The 17286-nt window shown below is 36.8% G+C and overlaps 1 protein-coding gene across 1 annotated transcript in view; it reads left to right on the top strand.

The window, feature by feature from the left end:
- Positions 1 to 17286, top strand: part of NELL1 (neural EGFL like 1) — a 287217-nt gene that overhangs the window by 82612 nt on the left and 187319 nt on the right. Inside the window, 2 exon segments of the mRNA XM_032691544.1 lie at positions 3006 to 3105; positions 11800 to 11928. Coding sequence (XP_032547435.1) covers positions 3006 to 3105; positions 11800 to 11928 — 229 coding nt within the window.

The raw sequence follows: 17286 nt of genomic DNA, 5'->3' as shown, positions 1-17286 counted from the left end.
GAGGGGGTCCCAGCCATGCCCCCTCCTGGCTCCTGCAAAAATTAACCCTGTTCTGACTAGAACCATGACACAGTTAAATCAAGACAGGAAAACCTCCCCACCAAAATAACCTTATCTGAATCTTGCTATTATTTCTCAAAGCCTATCATCTTGAGATAAGCTGTTAGTGGTTCAGATTTTCACTGCATGTCACTGATTAGGCTTACAGCCAATCCTTATTTGTGTACTTGCCTTTGTAATTACAATAAATTTAATTATCTTATTGTAAATGTTTGACTCCAGATCTCATTCTTTGTGGATTGTATGTTAAAGTTGAAGTTTGATGTATTTATTCCAGAAAAAAATGTCTTTTTGACATCTTGTTCTGTCCAGATTCTATCACTACGTATGTGAATTGACTATAAAAAGGAGTAATTTTTCTAAGGCTGCCTGAAGCAATAATTTTGAAGTGTGAACTGTTCTTATCTCAGTGAATGAAGCCTGAAATCTAATGATGATAATTCTTATAATTGGATCTGTACTAGTATATAACAAATTGATTTTAACCCAAAGAACACTCAACATGGATATATTTTGTTTTAAAAATTAATTATAAATAAGGTTGATTTGTTTTCCCAAGATGCAAATTCTGCAGAAAATAGGAAAATTAAGGAAATAAAATCTTCATGTCATTAAACAATGGAATTCTCAATTTGTGTTTTTCTATCTCCTTATGAGTCACTAAAGAAGCTGTGAGCTTGGATTAAATTTGTCTGTAGCTTTTTGACTCATCCTGATCACTCATTTCACTTTCGTGCCATTTCCTGCCATATTTTTGACCAGATTTATTGTCAGTCAATGCTCTTTGTCCGTATGTTGACATACTGTACTCCTCCTGCTGTAATTGTCCTGTCTGAGCTTAAATAGGCAATGAGTTATATATATAAAGCCAGGGCTTTTCTAGCTGGTAGCTTGATAACATGATAGTAAATGATGGCTCAGCATGTCTGGTTCTTTTATCATCTTTGCTGCTGCAATTGCACGGGCAGCCATGGGGGGATTCCTCCCTTTCACTTATGGAAGTGGGATCAGAAGGAGACCTAATACCTCCATTAACTTCACTGTTCTTGTGTGGGCACTTGCTTCAGCGATGCGTTGCTGTATGTGATACTGCAGGGAGCTGCTTTTTTTTCTTACCAAAAGAATCACAAATCCCGATGCCTGGGGGGTTTTTTAGCATTATTTTTCATGACAGCAACTGATGCAACTTGCCAGTAAAGACAATTGGAAAGCGAGAGAAACGACTTGGCCCTGCTTTTAGCCTTGAGATTGTAACCTCGAGGGCAGCGACTGGCAGTGATTGCAGAATGGTCAGCTTTGCATTCCCTGGGTCTGCTGCACTTCTCAGCTCTAAATCTTGCTATCTGCTGGGTGCCCTGGGCATCATTTGTGCCTTGTAGACTCAGCAGGCATTTCCCAACTGTGTAGGGCAACTTGATGCTCTGAGAGCCTGAAGGGACGTAGCTGAACCAGAGTGGCACGGCTGGTGAGGCTGATTACCAGCAAAGGTTTTACCTGTACTGCTTCTGACAGCTGAGTCAGTCTTTTGGCATCAATGTGCTACACTGTCTTGTAGATATGAAAGCAAACTTCTGCACAGGGGTGTTCCTTCATACTGGGTATGCTCATAGGTATTGTCAATATCCTCTGTTCAAAGTCCTCAGATTATGAGAATAGTGGCCTTAATAAAATCTTGTCCTTTTTTTTGGTGTTGGTTTTTCTTTGCTTTCTTAGCCCTAGATGTTTTTGGATCGTATTTTTAAACTTTTCTCTGCAATCATGATAGCTGCAAAATGTTATTTCTTTGTTTGAAAAAAACAGAAATTCTTATTCCACCAATCTGAGATGTCATGAGAAGTATTTTGGGAGGAGTGAGGAGTGGGGACTAGATTAATGTTAAAAAGGTATATTGGCAACACAGCAGCCTGCCCGCTTTCTTAGTGGAGTTTCACAGCTTGGAAAATGGGATTACTCAGGTGTGGACAGTCCTGTGGGGTAGTTACTGCAGTTCCTACTGAGCAAAAATTCCAGTTGTTAGTTTCTGCTCCACTTACCAGTCCTCAGTGATAGCATAGCTGCAGAAGGGATGCTGAAGAAATAAATTATGGTGTGAGAAAGGCTGGAGGGGGGATGAAGTAAAAGAGGAGGCTATTTGGGGATTTTAAGAAGCAACTAACTAAAGAGCCAGAGAGGTGTTTGATCTGGAGATATAGTGAAGCCAGTTTGCTGGATGAGAAGGAGATGGAGTAAAATTTGGTGTAAAATCTCTGCAGAAAGGCTTAATGTCTATGATTTTAGAAAATTTCTACCAGCAACTAGACTTCCTATCGCAGTCTTATTTTTAATCTGTCAGGAATCAAAATCGTAGAAACTTCTTGAGCTTGATTTTTTACAGCAGTTTCTAGAGGGCTACCTCAAGATAAGCTTTCCTCTTTGAAGGGCCTAATTTTGGAAATGAGGTGGTTGGTAATTATAAAAAACAAACCATTGTAATTGGACACAGGAGAACAACACATGACACTTGAAAACACTGGTCTTGCTGTGTATGTTTGAGTTGAACAACTTAGTGAAGTAGACTGTAAAATAAGGGGAGGCAAACTCAGACTTGCATGAAGCAGGAAGACTGTCTTTAACAAACACTGGAGTGAAATTCTTTAATTCCTTCAAATACTTGTAAAGAAGACAACTGTACTTTGAGACTACATATTTGGTAAAACTAGAATAGAATTTTGAGCTGAAGTGCCTTTTTTTTTCTTTTGTTTTGACACTGGGCAGAGAAATGCACAAGTAGATTACTTTAAATTTGATGTTACAGTGGAACAAATGAATTTAACTTGCTTCTTGCTAGTTTACTGGAGATTGTTGTTACTAGAGATTACCAGTGTTAAAGACGGAAAATTATGTGATCCTTGCCATTGCATGTGCTTTCCAAATGTAATTTTTAAAAAAATGTTATTTATTTTCAGAATGGAGTTTTGGTAAAAGTGACAGAGACTTGTCCACCTTTGAACTGCTCAGAAGATGATCACGTTCTTCCAGAGAACCAGTGCTGCAGTGTTTGTAGAGGTAAGCCAGAGACTATGCATGCTTGGAAGCTGATTCAAGAGGGGGCCTAATTCTTTTTTAATGAGATATTATGTGATAGGAGATAAAAGCCTGAGTCTAAAACCAGTCTATGATACTCCTTTGGTTAGAAGACTTACCAGATACAAAGCTGCAATTGCTCTGAGTTAGAGAGGAGGAAGGAGAAAAGGAAAATTTGGGGGAGAAAGGGCACAGTATCTCTTAAGAATTCCCATTTCAAGGATCTTATGTTTGAAAAAGAAATATATTTTGTTGCTTAAACTTGCAGCTGCAGTAAATGTACATAGTTTTGGAAATGTGGCTTTTTTAAGCTCTTTATTTTAAAATCACAAAAATAGTGTTAATATTCCGATGTGATGGATATTATGAGGTTGATCTGAGCACTCTCAGGACTAACTTATGAATTAAGCTGGACAATAAAATAATGCAAATACGAAATAAAGATTAAAAAATTAACCTTATTGCTCTGAACCCCATTTTTCCTCCTTCCGGTGGGGTGCTGAGATGCAGGTTCTTCTTGCTTGTTCCTTCTCAGCCCTGTGAGTCCTGGTTGTATGCTGGACCAGACTGAACAAACCACAGCTAAAATCTTAGTTGAGGAAATCCCATTAAATGAGGAAAATGCAAGTATCACAAGGCTAGGGACCTTGAACAAGCTTTCTTCTTAAAAGGTGTTCTAATCAGTGAACTATGGGGTTGAATAATCATTCTCTGTGTGTATCTGTACTGTACCTCTGCTCCTCGTCTCTCCCTTGGAGCTGAGTCTCAGCTGGGCTTAAGGAGAGCCTGGTCTCTCAGAGCAGGACTCACCTGTCAGCCTTTTAGTGATGCACCTCACAAATCTGAAGCAAGAGTTGTTCCAGATCAGCATTAGACATTTCCAGGCTTAGATGGTTATTGAGGACCCCTGGTATACTTTTCTTGCCTGCATATAAATTCCTCCAATGCCATCGCAGGTGCTGGTGAAGGGGCTCTGAACCTCTCCTTTCAGCAGTAAATATTAATTAATCAATATGCCTAGTTAAATACTTACTGAGACCTTGAACTTAGAAACACATGCACGTGGTTGCAGGGACCAGCATGTTTGAGACTGTTTGCTGGGTTATGGTCTAACATACACATTAATGTTTTAAAGTGGTTTCTAGAAACATCTGTAACTATTTAAGCAAGCAGTAAATGTTGCTTCTCTGTCCCTCAAAGGGCTGGATGTCTTAATGATACTTCTTAACAGATGGCCCAGTTTGATGTAGTGCAGTACTGAAAAAATTGTATTCATTACTTTAAAGCATTAGAAATCCAAAAGCTTCAAAGTTGATGAAAGATAAGTTCTGTAATTATTCAATTTCATAATATTGTTAGTGATAGGTATTCTTTTTAGAAATTCATCTCCAAACTGGCCTTATTATTTATAATATAGCATGAATGGGATATAGCATAATATATATGTATGTGATCATCTCTAGAAGCAAAGGAAGGAATTGTACTTTCCCTTCCTATGAATTCTGACACATGGTGCTTTCAGTTTGAAACATTAAACTTCCACTTCAGTTCTGCTTTAGCTGACTGCTAAAACAGTACCACCTCCTTTTGTGTTTCATCTTTGCTCTTTAAAATTCTTTTGAAAATGATGCTTAAAGATATGATTAATTTTGTCAACTTTACAAAGGCATAAATTGAATTTAGCACTCCTAAGTTGCTTTTTATATCTTGCAGTAGAATATATGCTACTTGACACTTTTACTTCAGTTGCATGCAAACTAAAGTGGTAATATATAATTTTATCATATGTAGATTGCTGGTGTTAAAAATGGATATTTATTAAGAATTCCATATTTGGTAGGAGTTTTATCAAGCAAACAGGTACCCTCTGATACGCCAGGCAGGCCATAGTTTCTTGTCCTGGCCTGTGCCAACATGTCCTTTACTGGGAAAGGATAGAGTGCTTGTCTTGTTTGCAGAAATGACCTCTTTCAGAGCCTATATTGAGCTTTTTATTGTCTAAGCCAAAATAATAAGGAAAGAAGTATTGTAATAATTGTAGCCCTGAATAATCAGAATGTTTGTTGGAAGGCCACATGGATCGTTTGCATATCACGTGCAAATTTCACATTTTGAGTATGATGGTGGCAGAGAATTTGTTGCATTAGCCCTTAGCTAAACCTTAGTTTATTCAAGAGAATATTTAGTAAACATTTACTAGCAATGTTGAATGAGAACAATATTTCTGTGCATGTTAGTGACTGGTGGGTTCTGGGCCTTGTGTCAGGTTGTGTTGTCTTTAGTATATGTAGCTGTGGAAAAAGATGTCCTCTCCTCAATTTCATGTTCTTTAGAATTATAGAATACATTTGCTGAATTGGGCAATGGTGAGAGGTTTGCAGCTTTTGCTTTTCTAGCTGCAGCAAAGGAATTTCCATTAAATGAAAGGGTGAGTGTGAGGGAATTAACAGAAAGAAAAAAACACAGAGAAACACAAAAACTTCATGTTGCTGTGGGATGAGACTGTATCTTCTCCAGGGATCTCTGTAGTACCTACCACAAACATAGATAAGTGCCTAAAATAAAATAGAGTATGCAAGGTAAAAACGAAATCTGTGGTGTTTATGGAGATGGAAATTCTCAGTGAGCAAAGAACAGAGTTGAATCCTGTAACATATGTAGCTGGTGGGCTTTCTAGCTAGTCATCATGGTTTGTAAATGGTAAGAAAAGCAGACAGCAAATAATGCCTATTCTCTGGTTTGCCACATGAGTTTATAGTACAGAAAAGCTAATAATGTATTGCTGAAAGCCAATCTCTGGATTTCAGTATAATGATTGTGTAAGGTGTACAGCAAGGTGAGCGTAGGATGGAAGAACTCAACTCTGCTTCAAAATGACAGTTTATTTTTGTGATTTGATGTACCTGCATGCAAAAATGGGCCTCACCAGATCTGTATATAGCATTTATCCTTGAATATTATGTAGAGTATACCTAGTTTTTCCCTTTATCTGTGTGCTTTAATATGAATGTCTGCTTAAGCTATGTGGCTACTTTATACTTTTCGGCAGGACCATGTGTTATTAACCTGTCTTTTAGGCTTACAGAATTTTTAGTTAAATTTCAAGTTTTACAAAGAATCATTGTGTCATAAAATGTATTTTTTACTACTTTTTTGAGAATCACTCATTTTTCTTACAGCATGCCTGCTACATTTTTTATAGCCCAGGGACAAATCTAATACAAAAAATAGTGTCATAAAAGTGTTTTATTGTTCCCTGTAGCTGTTTTTCTCCTTGCTAAAGACAGTGTATAATTTTGAAAGAGTGATTTTTTTTTCTCATTTGAATGAGTGATTCAAATAAAATTTCATGAGAGAATTTTGATGTTGTTATGCTCACAATTTTAAATACACAAGAATAGCCTTAACAGCCCTTGCAGCTGCAGACGTGCTCTTCTTAAAAGGAAGATTGTGATGATATAATGAAGTAGTGAGAGTGGTTTTGTTTCTAGAGAAAAAAATTTTTATTTGCTGTCCTGCAATATGATTGGACTGATGGATTTAGATGCTGATGCTGGTTAGCAGGAAATGTGGAGGATCTTACTGATGAGGTGAAGTGTGCATTTTACATCAGGAAACAGCATTTAAATCTAAAAATGGGGCTTCAACCACCCTTATTTTTACTGCATTGTTTTGTTTTGGGGAGGTTTTTGTTCTTTCAGTTAGAGGGTGAGAAGGCTCTTCAGTTAGCATGTTTCTCATCTTTCCCTGTCTAACTGTGAAACTGAGTTTTGATTCTTCAGAAATTGAATTTTTTCCATGTACTGCTGGGAGGTAGGAGTTATTTCAAGGCTTTAGATTTATTAAGATTTAATGGAGGTTGATAAATATGAATTAGTTTATTTCTAAACATAGTTATAGCATTACTGAGAATTTAGAAGAGCTTTATATCTGAAAAAAAAAATCTTTATAAGCTTGTTAGGCTGTGTAGCTACCATTATTCTCTTGCACACAAATAAGCACTATGTAATAAGTTCTGCATTCATGTAGCAGCTTGAAAGAATTTATGAAGTTACTGTTTTATGTCAGACTACTGAGTTCTGGGACCACAATCTCTGAGGGTGTAAAAGCTCTTGTTCAAAGTGCTTCATTGCTCATGACTCATTAAAAACAGATTCAGGTCATGGAAAGGCATAATTGGTAATGCAAATTTTATGACTCTTCCTATGACTTCTCCCCCAGATTTACCTTATGTATTTATGTCCTAACTGTAGAGTTAAATCATAAGAGTAGTAAAGATTTTGAGGTTGAAATTACCTCGAGCTTCTTGAACATTGCTAGTGCTCTTTAACAAAAGCATTATCCATGTTTTTTTAGAAGCTTCTCAATGTGAAAGAGTAAAATGTGAAGGATAGCTTCTTGAACAGCAAGAGAACAGGGGTTTTACAGGTTTTTTTTGATGTGAACAGCTAAGGATGTTGTAAGAAGTATAGAAAACATTACAGGTGTTATAAGGAAACCCTCAGATATAAAGAGAGGCACGTTATTGTTGCCCGTAGAAAAAGTAGGAAGAAGTTTGGATCTAAGATGTATTGATTCCAGCTACAGTCTTGAATGAATTCTTGCATTCCACAATCAATAGTTAAGCTAAATTACCAAGTATGTTAAGTATGTAAAAACCTGGATGACAGCACAAAACAACTTACCATACTGCTGTGCAAAAGCATGTTCGGGGAACTGCAAATTGAAGATGTTGCTTAACAAAATAAGAGTGTCCCAAAATGGAATAAATGTTTAATTTTAGACAATCTGACTTGGGAACAGCCCTAGCCAGTTGTGCAGTTCCTGATGCTGCAGAAGTGATAGTGTTATGTCTGCTAGCATGTATCTGGATCTTTTCCTAATTGTCTTAGTACATTTATTAGTAGTCTCTCTATGGTCACAATGAAGAAGTAGAAAGATACCCCTATGTTCTTAAGAAAATGATGGAGCAAACATTTCAGCAGCCTTGATAAAGGAAGAGAATAATGTTATCAGGAGATTTTGGGGAAGGAACAGAGGTCACCAGGCCCATCAAAAATGTAAACACACTCTTCAATATTTAATTCCCCGATAGTATCAAATTGTATTTTGAATATCTTGAACGACTTTGAAGGGCTGTTGTGCACATTTATGACTGTGTATGTACGTGTGGGGAAAATGGTTTCTGGCATCTATTCTGAATGTGTTCATCTGTAATTTGAATTCATGCTTGCCTTGTCATCTGTGTTGACCTGAAATTAGTAAAGATTATCTGAACTATTTAAGATTTTCTGTGGTTCAGTCAAATCCTCTCCAGTTGCCCGCTTGCTCAGATGTGATGATTCCATTTTAAACCATTTCTTATATTTAGAGAGGAGCTGACTGTCTCAAATTTTGCTGAATATTCTGAGTTAATTGTTATTGGAATGCATGCCCTCTGCTAGCTGCCACCAGGGCTGAAATTTAGAGATCCCACTGCAGTACCAATGGGGGGGGTTTGGCATCAGGGTAGGTATCTTTAAGGAATCCTATAGATCCATTTCACACCAAAGAATTAATAAAAATCGGATATTTGCCTCCAAAACTCCTGGCTGGGCAGAATGGAGACCAATGTCTAAGAAATCCAAGAACCACACTTCCTTGGTATGCTCCTCATGGCTTTTATAAATGTGCATTTTCACTGCAAAAAGAAGTGCTTGGAAAAACCTCTGATCCAAGCAATGTTATGCTTACTCTGCCAGAGGCACAGTGAACCCTTACTCTTCCATACTATCAAGTACATTTTTTTTCCTCCTGGTTAACCTTAAATTACAGTTGTTTTATAAAAACTTGGTAATATACAGTGTTATAGCACCATGCATGCTCTTAACAGGAATGGCTTCCACTATCCGTTTACAGAGGTATTGAACAAGCTTTGAGATGCTATGGAAAATTAAAGTGGAGACATTCTAGACAGTGTATTTAAAAGATAGGAAACAGTTTTTCACAGGTCTTTTATAATAATAAATGCTGAGGCAGTCTAGAGATGTAGTAGATGTTCTATCCTTGTGGATTTCCTAATGACAGGAGAAAAATTAAATGGCCTTTAGAGCCTTTAATTACTCAAGTTACAGAACTGGAGTGTTATTTTTTCCTTCTGTGCTCTTTTAACAGCCTTCAAGCTTGAAAACCTGAGTCTGATTCTGAATGGAGACAGTTCATATTTGAGTTGATAACAAGGGAACAAAAGCAAAGCAGGTTTTTTACAGAGAATTTTTGAAAAATAGGGGACAGCTCTAGCTGGGGTAGTCATCTACTGAGAAATTTCAGAGGTGGCAAGTAAATACTGAAGAATTCAGTGATGTGATATTGAAAATTAGTCACTGGCTCGTGCTTGGGAGAACGTGCTGTTAGAAAAGAGTGGTTGATCTGGGACTTGTGATGAAATTTAACAGTGAGAAGCCATTGCTTTGGCTAATTCTAAGTCTTAAATTTGCCATGAGCTGATCATAAGGTAAAAATGTTGACTCATTGGGATACAAAGAGCCTAGAAACAAAGGGTTTTGGTGCACAAAGTTGTATCAGCACTCTCGTATCTAAAACATGCTGGGAAAGATGAAATATTTTTTAGAGGTCTAGATGAGAGGGGAATAGAAATAAATATAAACAAAATACCCCAAGAGTAAGAATCCACACTGAATTAAAATGTGATATTTTTTAGTCCCTAGCTTAACACACTGATATGTTACAGAGGTTCTGACCCAATAATAATCAAATATAAAACTAATACTATGTGTGAGTTCAAAGGAGAATTTTTATTCTAAAGAAGCCAGTAACAGACTAGGATGTCACAGTCTTAGGGGAAACAGTGACAAAGAAAATGTTATAAAACTTGTTGTCTCTTGGATGTTATCTAGAATGCCAACAGAATAGTAATCCTGCTGGGGGAGCATAAATTAGATGCTGAAAGGATAAGTTTGAGGAGATGGGTTCCAGTGTTCAGTTTCAATTATAGTTATAAAGGCAAAAATGAGAAGTCAAATACTGTGATTGCGTAAATGGCTAAAGGCAGTGTATTGGCACCCTATTTTACCAGAATAAAAAGTACCCAGGCTTGACAAGGCTGTATCTGGAATACTTGAGTGGTTTTTACCAGACTGTGAAATGAGTGAAGACTAGAAGGGAAATCTGAAGTTTTTCATTAAGGGAATTGGTTCTTTTTCACAAGTTGGATTACAATGAAACAACAAGCTTAACTGAGCACAGGGAAGATTCCTTGGTTGTTAATAAAATTAATTTGAAGTTTAAGTGTAGAGTTGGATGTTGACACTGAGAAAGTGTCCTCCTTGCTAACAAGCATTGACATTTTTTAGAAATTACCTCAAAACTCAGCATTAGATGATCAGACTCACGAAGTTGGAGTGCACTAAAGTGACACAACCTGCATGTTAAATTAATAGATGACTAAAGTGCATGTTTAAAAACAAATAAAAATAGAATGTCAAAGCACAGGATGTGAACAGAGACTTGCATTTAGATCTTGGAAGTCTAGGTCGTGTTTTCCTTAGTTGTCTTTAGAGGTTGTTAGGAAAGTTTACAATCAAGGAACTAGAATTCTTAGTTGGCTCCTTTATGACCAGGCAGAACTGGCAGAAACTGGTTTTGTATTCATATAAGCTCAAGTTGGAATACAAGGAGGCGATGGTATGTCTGGGTTTCTGCTTTCCCTCCTTCCAGGACAGAAAATCCAGACAAAATAGAAATTGCCAAAATGACTGCTTATATATCTCAGTCAAATAGAAATTGGCTCTTGGATATTAATAGAGAAAGCCCATAAAACATACACCAATGGAGGAAAAAAATTCTGTTGTCAAATTCTGTAAGTTATCTCTTAACAGTACTTCCAGAGGAGTGCCTTTAAAGAGATAAAGTTGCAATTACTTTCACTTTAGACTTCAGCAGAGAAAGATGTTGACACGTCTTTGAGATATATTGAAAATCGGAAAGAAAGAACTTCATCCAGTTGTGCCTTCAGAGAAGGAAGTGGCAAAGTTCATCCTATTTTTAGAAACGACTTTGTATGGAATAAAAGAAACTGTTCACAAAGAAACTACCGAGAATTTGTGTGAAGGAAAAAAAGAGAGATTCATAAAAAATGTCCTCTATAAAATATGATCCATGGAATAATTATAAACGGTAGAAACAATTGAGCTGTTTTTTGATGACAGAATAACAAGGCAGTGTCTGGGGTTGCTTTGACTACCGGTGCAGTTTTGTGCGGTGCCTCATTTTGATCTCTGTGTGGTTATGCATAATAAGAGAATTTTGAAGAATTTTTTTTCTTTTATATTTCACTTTAATGTCTTTTTGGTGTAAGTTTGTCTTGCACTTTTTGACAATCAGAAGCTTATGCTACATGGGTTCAGTAGAACACTAATGAATTGTCGTTGTTTCCTGCTTTGGGGTTGTCTTTTCTCCTAACTTAAAGTAGTCATACAAATACTTTTTTGAATGAAATGGTTTTACTGAGAATGAATTGATGGAGAAACCCAAAAAGCCTGTATGCACCAGCTAGGTTTGTAGAGAGAATTTCTGGAATGTAGCATGATGAAGTTTGAGTGATACAGTCAATGCAAATATCTGAATATCTGAAATAAACACATTTTAATACCATATTGTATGTTCCTTGTATTTCAGGCCATAACTTCTGTGCAGAGGGGCACAGATGTGGTGAAAATTCAGAGTGCAAAAACTGGAACACAAAAGCTACTTGTGAATGCAAGAATGGTTATCTCTCTGTCCAAGGAGACTCTGCATATTGTGAAGGTAAACAAAATATTCAGACCTGCCCCCTGAACAGCCTATTCAGAAATATCATTTGAAATAAATTGCACATGGATGAATTTCTTTGCAAAGTTCAGTTTCATGATGGTGAATAAGACAAGGACCCTTCCCGTGTTCATAAATAGAGATTGAAGGTTACAGGTAGTGCTGGACCATCTGGATTACCTGTCTATGGGCATAATTCATTGTTGCAGTCGTGCCTTGGCACACCCTGGTCATGCTGAGTTGAAAAGTGCTGTTTTTCAGAGAATAGCACCTACCTCCTAAAATCTTTTTCGAAGAACAGCGTTTTTATAAAATACATTAATTTAGGAAGTGGGAATTCTTCAGGCATTTGTGAGAAAGATAAGAGTGAAGGAGTACTGAGGCTCGAATATAAAAATGACGACCTGCAGTCCTCCCTGAAGTACTTCTGTGGGACAGGTACTTAACTGAAATGGTTTTCCTATGATACATAAGAGACCTTTTGTAAGAAAAGTGTGGCTGAGGTAGTTCTGTTCATGTGTTGTTCCATCACAGGAATGAATGCAATGGGGTATTATTCTCCTTTTGGATTCTCAGTGTTTTCTAGAACTTGTTATTCATAGCTGTGATGCACTTATTAAAAAATAAATTGATGATTCAGTATATGCCACATTCCTTCCTGCCTTTGCATTATGGGTTATTGTTTTTTTTTTTGAATATCCTTGCATGTCAGGCTGCAGTATTTAATCTTTTGACCATTATAGGAAGTTTTCAAACTACTTTGTAAAAAATATTTCCCTGGATTGTTTTTCCAATAGTACTGGTGATGGAAGGGAGATGGCATTTTTGACAAGGTGTTAAAATATACCATAAGAATTGGAAGGCAGGATGAAAGAATAAAAAAAGACATGCGTGGACTGTGCTGAAATGATCCTGCATTCATAAAAAGATTTTTTAGTGTATGCAAGTGAACAGGATGGCTTTATATAGCAATTTATACATGTGTTCAGTAAACTGCAGCTATAAATCTTACAGTTTTAAGTCAATTCTCTACAAACAAAAATTTGAATGATCCTATATATGCACTTCCAGTGACTGGGAAAACAGTTCCTGCATGTGTTTTTAAAGGTAGGCAGCAGATATATTGTGTATAGAGAGAAACTTTTTTGTACAAAAAACTGTGGGAACCTCTGCTCTATGTGTACTACAAGGACTTCTCAGAGATCAGAAGACAGTAAGAAGGCTGTTTATCAGCTATGATACATAACACAGTATTAGTTCTTTTTTTTTTCTGTTTTAAATAGCATCAGTGCTTAGTATTTTTATTTACCTAGTAGTAGACTGTCCCTTTTCTAATTCTGTGGAAAAAAAATTTAAACATCTTGACCCAAACAATTTTGGAGATATTGGCAGTACATTAGTGGGAGTGATGGTGAAAGAAGGAACTTTTTAAAGAAATTAGTAGGAATTACAACATACCTGGTCTATGTTGCATTAAATTTCAGAAGAGTAAATCAAATCCCTGACTTCTGTGCATGTGGATGAAACATGAGGCAACAGAACAAACACAGCTGCTTTTGCTGCCTGAGACCATGGAATAGATGAGTGTTGCTTTCTGCATTTTATGAAATTATAAATTTGCTAGATGGAGTGCAGTTCTTAGGAGGTAATGCAGAGAAGAGAGGCCTTGAACAAGGGGAGCTACAGACTGACAAATTGATTAACCAAGAGGTGACTCCTTTCAGCTCTATAAAGACCTTCCTTTCACTCCTCAGAACAGCTCTCTGCAAAATTTCTCTCTATGCCTTTCTAACCTCCTTCCTCTCATCTCTGTGTTCAATCTGCTAAGTAGGATCATTTCATAGTTGGCTGTACTATAGTCTCAAATGCATGGTGAAGCTGTGACTTAAATAAATGAGGCTAAAGGCATGGATCTGAAGGTACAGTTGCCAGGATGTTGATAAGGTATAGGGGTGGGCTTTTTCTTTTACTCTTTTGGATTTCTGTGTGTACTGTGTAAGAATCAAATACCCAAAACACCTGAACAAGATGAAGGAAGGAAGGAAGATCTCATGCTCAGTTGTAGTTTAGATTTGTCTCTGTCATTCCTAAGCCTTCAAACTTAAGACATGTAAGATTACTGTTTCCTTGGAGGTGGCAAGGTTAAACTATTTCATACTCATGATATGTTCTGGGAAGTGACACCTTAGTTTGGAGTGCTCCAGATCATTAACTTGGAGCTTTCCAAATTTCTCATCTCTTCCAGTATTTGAAGTACTTGTGGATGTGAATTCTGGCATAGAGTTACCTATGGTTTTACTGTTATTTCTACTTGCACTTATTCACACAGTTTTATCCTGCTGGAGCTTACAGCATGAATTTCATTTTGTAAGATCTCTGAAGTATGGTGAGTCTGCTTTGCTTTTTGACAAGTATTTGTCTCTTTTTTTAACATTCCATATTCACATTAGCAGTACAATGGAAAAAAGAATAAAAAAGTTTCTAACTTTTATCAGAGAATTTACATCAGCATATTTGTACAATCAATAATACAAACCTGAGAGGCTTTTACTATTCATTTCCAGTAACTACTTTTCAAGTAGTTAGCAGCTTCTCACGTCAAGATTTACATACAGGATAACCACTCACTGTATGCATTCCACTTTTGAAATAACAGAGATGTGTTCAGGAAAGACAGAAGTTTCTGAAAACAAACAATAAATGGAATTTGTAATGAATGAAGGAGATAAGTGGAGATTCTTTATGTTCTGTAAAAGCAATGCACTTTACTTAAAAGTCGGGGGTTTTTTGACATTTACCTTCTTTTCTTGCATATATGAGAGATAATTAGAGTCTTTTGAAGAGAGATTTATAGAGATATTTTTATTAATCATGTTGCCTGAGGTTTAGCTACAGTTGTGGATACTTAGGCACAAGTCTTGAACCAGTGTCTATTTATCTCTGTCACATATGCATGAATGAATTCTGGGAACTGTGCAAGTCCAAGATCTGCAGGACTCAAACAGTCAAGTTGTAGCAGTCTGTGCACACTTGCAGCTGTGACTTCTTGGAACGTGACATCTGGGCTCCTGTGCTGAGCACTGAAAGTTGCACGTGTGAGCATTAGTTACATGTGGGGCAGCAGTTCATGGCAAAACCAGGACTAAAATGGGGAATTCATTTGAGTCTGTCTTATGTTGGTCCTTCCAGGTATGTTATGTAATGTGTACAGCAGACCTGCAAATGCCTGTATATAGGACTTCTTCAGAGCTGAAAAGCTCTACAGTTTATGACTGCTTTGCAAATACTAATAGGAACAGTCTGCATATGGCAAACTGAGAGGCAGGGAAGTGTCAGCAGATAGAGTCTGAAGCTCAGAGATGATGAATTAAGGAAAATCAAGTCAGCTGAAAGCCAGGCTTGTTGCTAGCAAGCATGCTGATGCTCACTTCTTAGATACTAACAAGAAAAGAGCCATGTCTTCTGAAAAGAATTCAATGATTATCTATATTTCACAGTAAAGAGCAAAAGAATATTCCTCTGACACATTTCAGCTCTTCATTCTTATTATGTTCTTAGCTTGAAACATTTAACAGCCCCTTTCCACCTGCAAAGTTGTTATGTTGGTACAAAAGTGATTTTTATCTAGTTGCTGTTGAGCTCTGATCTATTGTGAGAACTGTTAAAACCTGAAGAGGGATGAATATCTCAGTTAGGACAAATTCATGCCTCTTCTCACAAGAGTGCACAGAGCAAGAAAATTAGTATTTACCTTCCGTCCGCACCTTTGCGCACACTTTCTTAAGCTTCCAAGAAGCATCTAGAAAAAGAGGTACAGTAGCACACCACAAGGTGTCTTGTCACGTTGTGCAGCATGTGGTTAACCAGAGTCACCAGAGAACGGTCCTGTGATAACAGGATTTAAGATTTAAAGAAGATTCTTTCTATAATTATAGAAATCTATAATTTCCATTATAGATTCTTTCTATTATAAGAAAGAATTCATTGACTACAGTGGACCTACAAGATGAATATTTTCATTTTATGATGATATGGTAGAGTGTTCTTTTCCTGTATACCTAAGTATGCTCTCTAGGATGATTCCTTAAATGACCTGATCTCAACGTCACCTTAGTGCTGTTACCTCAGCTTAAAGAGTAATGAGTTAAATACCTTACTATTTGTGAAAATCCAATCCATTTCTGAACTTGGGAGAATGCTCTAGAAGCACGTGTGACTTTCATTCAGAAGAAACACAACCAAATCACTCTTTTCCTTCTGTTCTCCAGACATGTTATTGTAATCCGTTGTTCACAAATTATTGCTCATTTGAAAAAAATGTCACATAAGCTATGAAATACTAGCCAAATTCAGAAAATCTGCTTAGTTTGTGCTGTGAGGAAGAGTTAGGATAACGTTACTGGGCTTGCCAGATCTGGGTAGATGAGATAAAGAAGAATGAAAGCTTTGGGAGAAAACTGAGTGCTCATTTGGCACTGAGCACGGATCTAAGCTTGCAGCACAGACTGACCAGGCAAAGCGTCCACCTGATGTGCCAGACCACCGTGCAGTCATCTCCTGTAGGCATCCAGTCTCCCTTCTACGTGTGGCACTGGAAGACAGACCAGATAAAGCTTTTTATCTCACTTGACAATAAAATTCTAAGGTCACTACTTTTCTTCTTTTTTTTTTTTTTCCCTTTTTATTTTTTCGTCTAAGTATTTTGACTTAGAACTCTGAAAGGCAGTTGTCTCAATATTCTTGTAAAGCAAGAGATACCATTCTTAGTTATCTTAAGTTTGTAGAACAAAATAATTTTCCAACACTCGTTGGTTGACTCGTGCACAAGGCTATCAAGCTCTCAACATGACAGATCATTAACTTGGAATCTCAGGATTTTGCTGCTACTTTAAAAATAAAACAGTGTTTCATTTACTTGTGCTTTGTAAATATGTTCCACACACACACACACACAGGTCTTTATTGCTTTCAGTTTCTTTTCCTTTGAACTTGATGTCAGACGTAGTCAGAAAATCCTTTACAGAAACATGGATACATAAATATATTGAAAAAATGTGTTCTGAACGTACAATAGTGTAGGTTTGGTCAGAAAATGTTTGTTTTCTGAAAGTCACATAGAAAAAAATAGTTGCAACACAAAGAGGCAGAAAGTTGGAGAAATTGGGAAAAATTAACCTTTTTAGATTAATGATTTAGTTCCAAGTGCAAAGACATCACCATCAGCATGCTTTAATGGAAAAAAAACCCCAACAAAAAATTCAAAACAAACAATCAAAAACAGAAGTTTACTTCTTTTGCAAAAGATAGAAGAACAAAAAAATCTTTCATCATACAGTGTGGCTTCTGTTACAGTTC

Source organism: Chiroxiphia lanceolata, chromosome 6 (assembly GCF_009829145.1).
Source record: "Chiroxiphia lanceolata isolate bChiLan1 chromosome 6, bChiLan1.pri, whole genome shotgun sequence".
In the NCBI taxonomy this organism is placed as follows: Eukaryota; Metazoa; Chordata; class Aves; order Passeriformes; family Pipridae; genus Chiroxiphia; species Chiroxiphia lanceolata.
The sequence above is the reverse complement of the archived record's forward strand: the minus strand, read 5'-3'. Positions and strand labels throughout refer to the sequence as shown.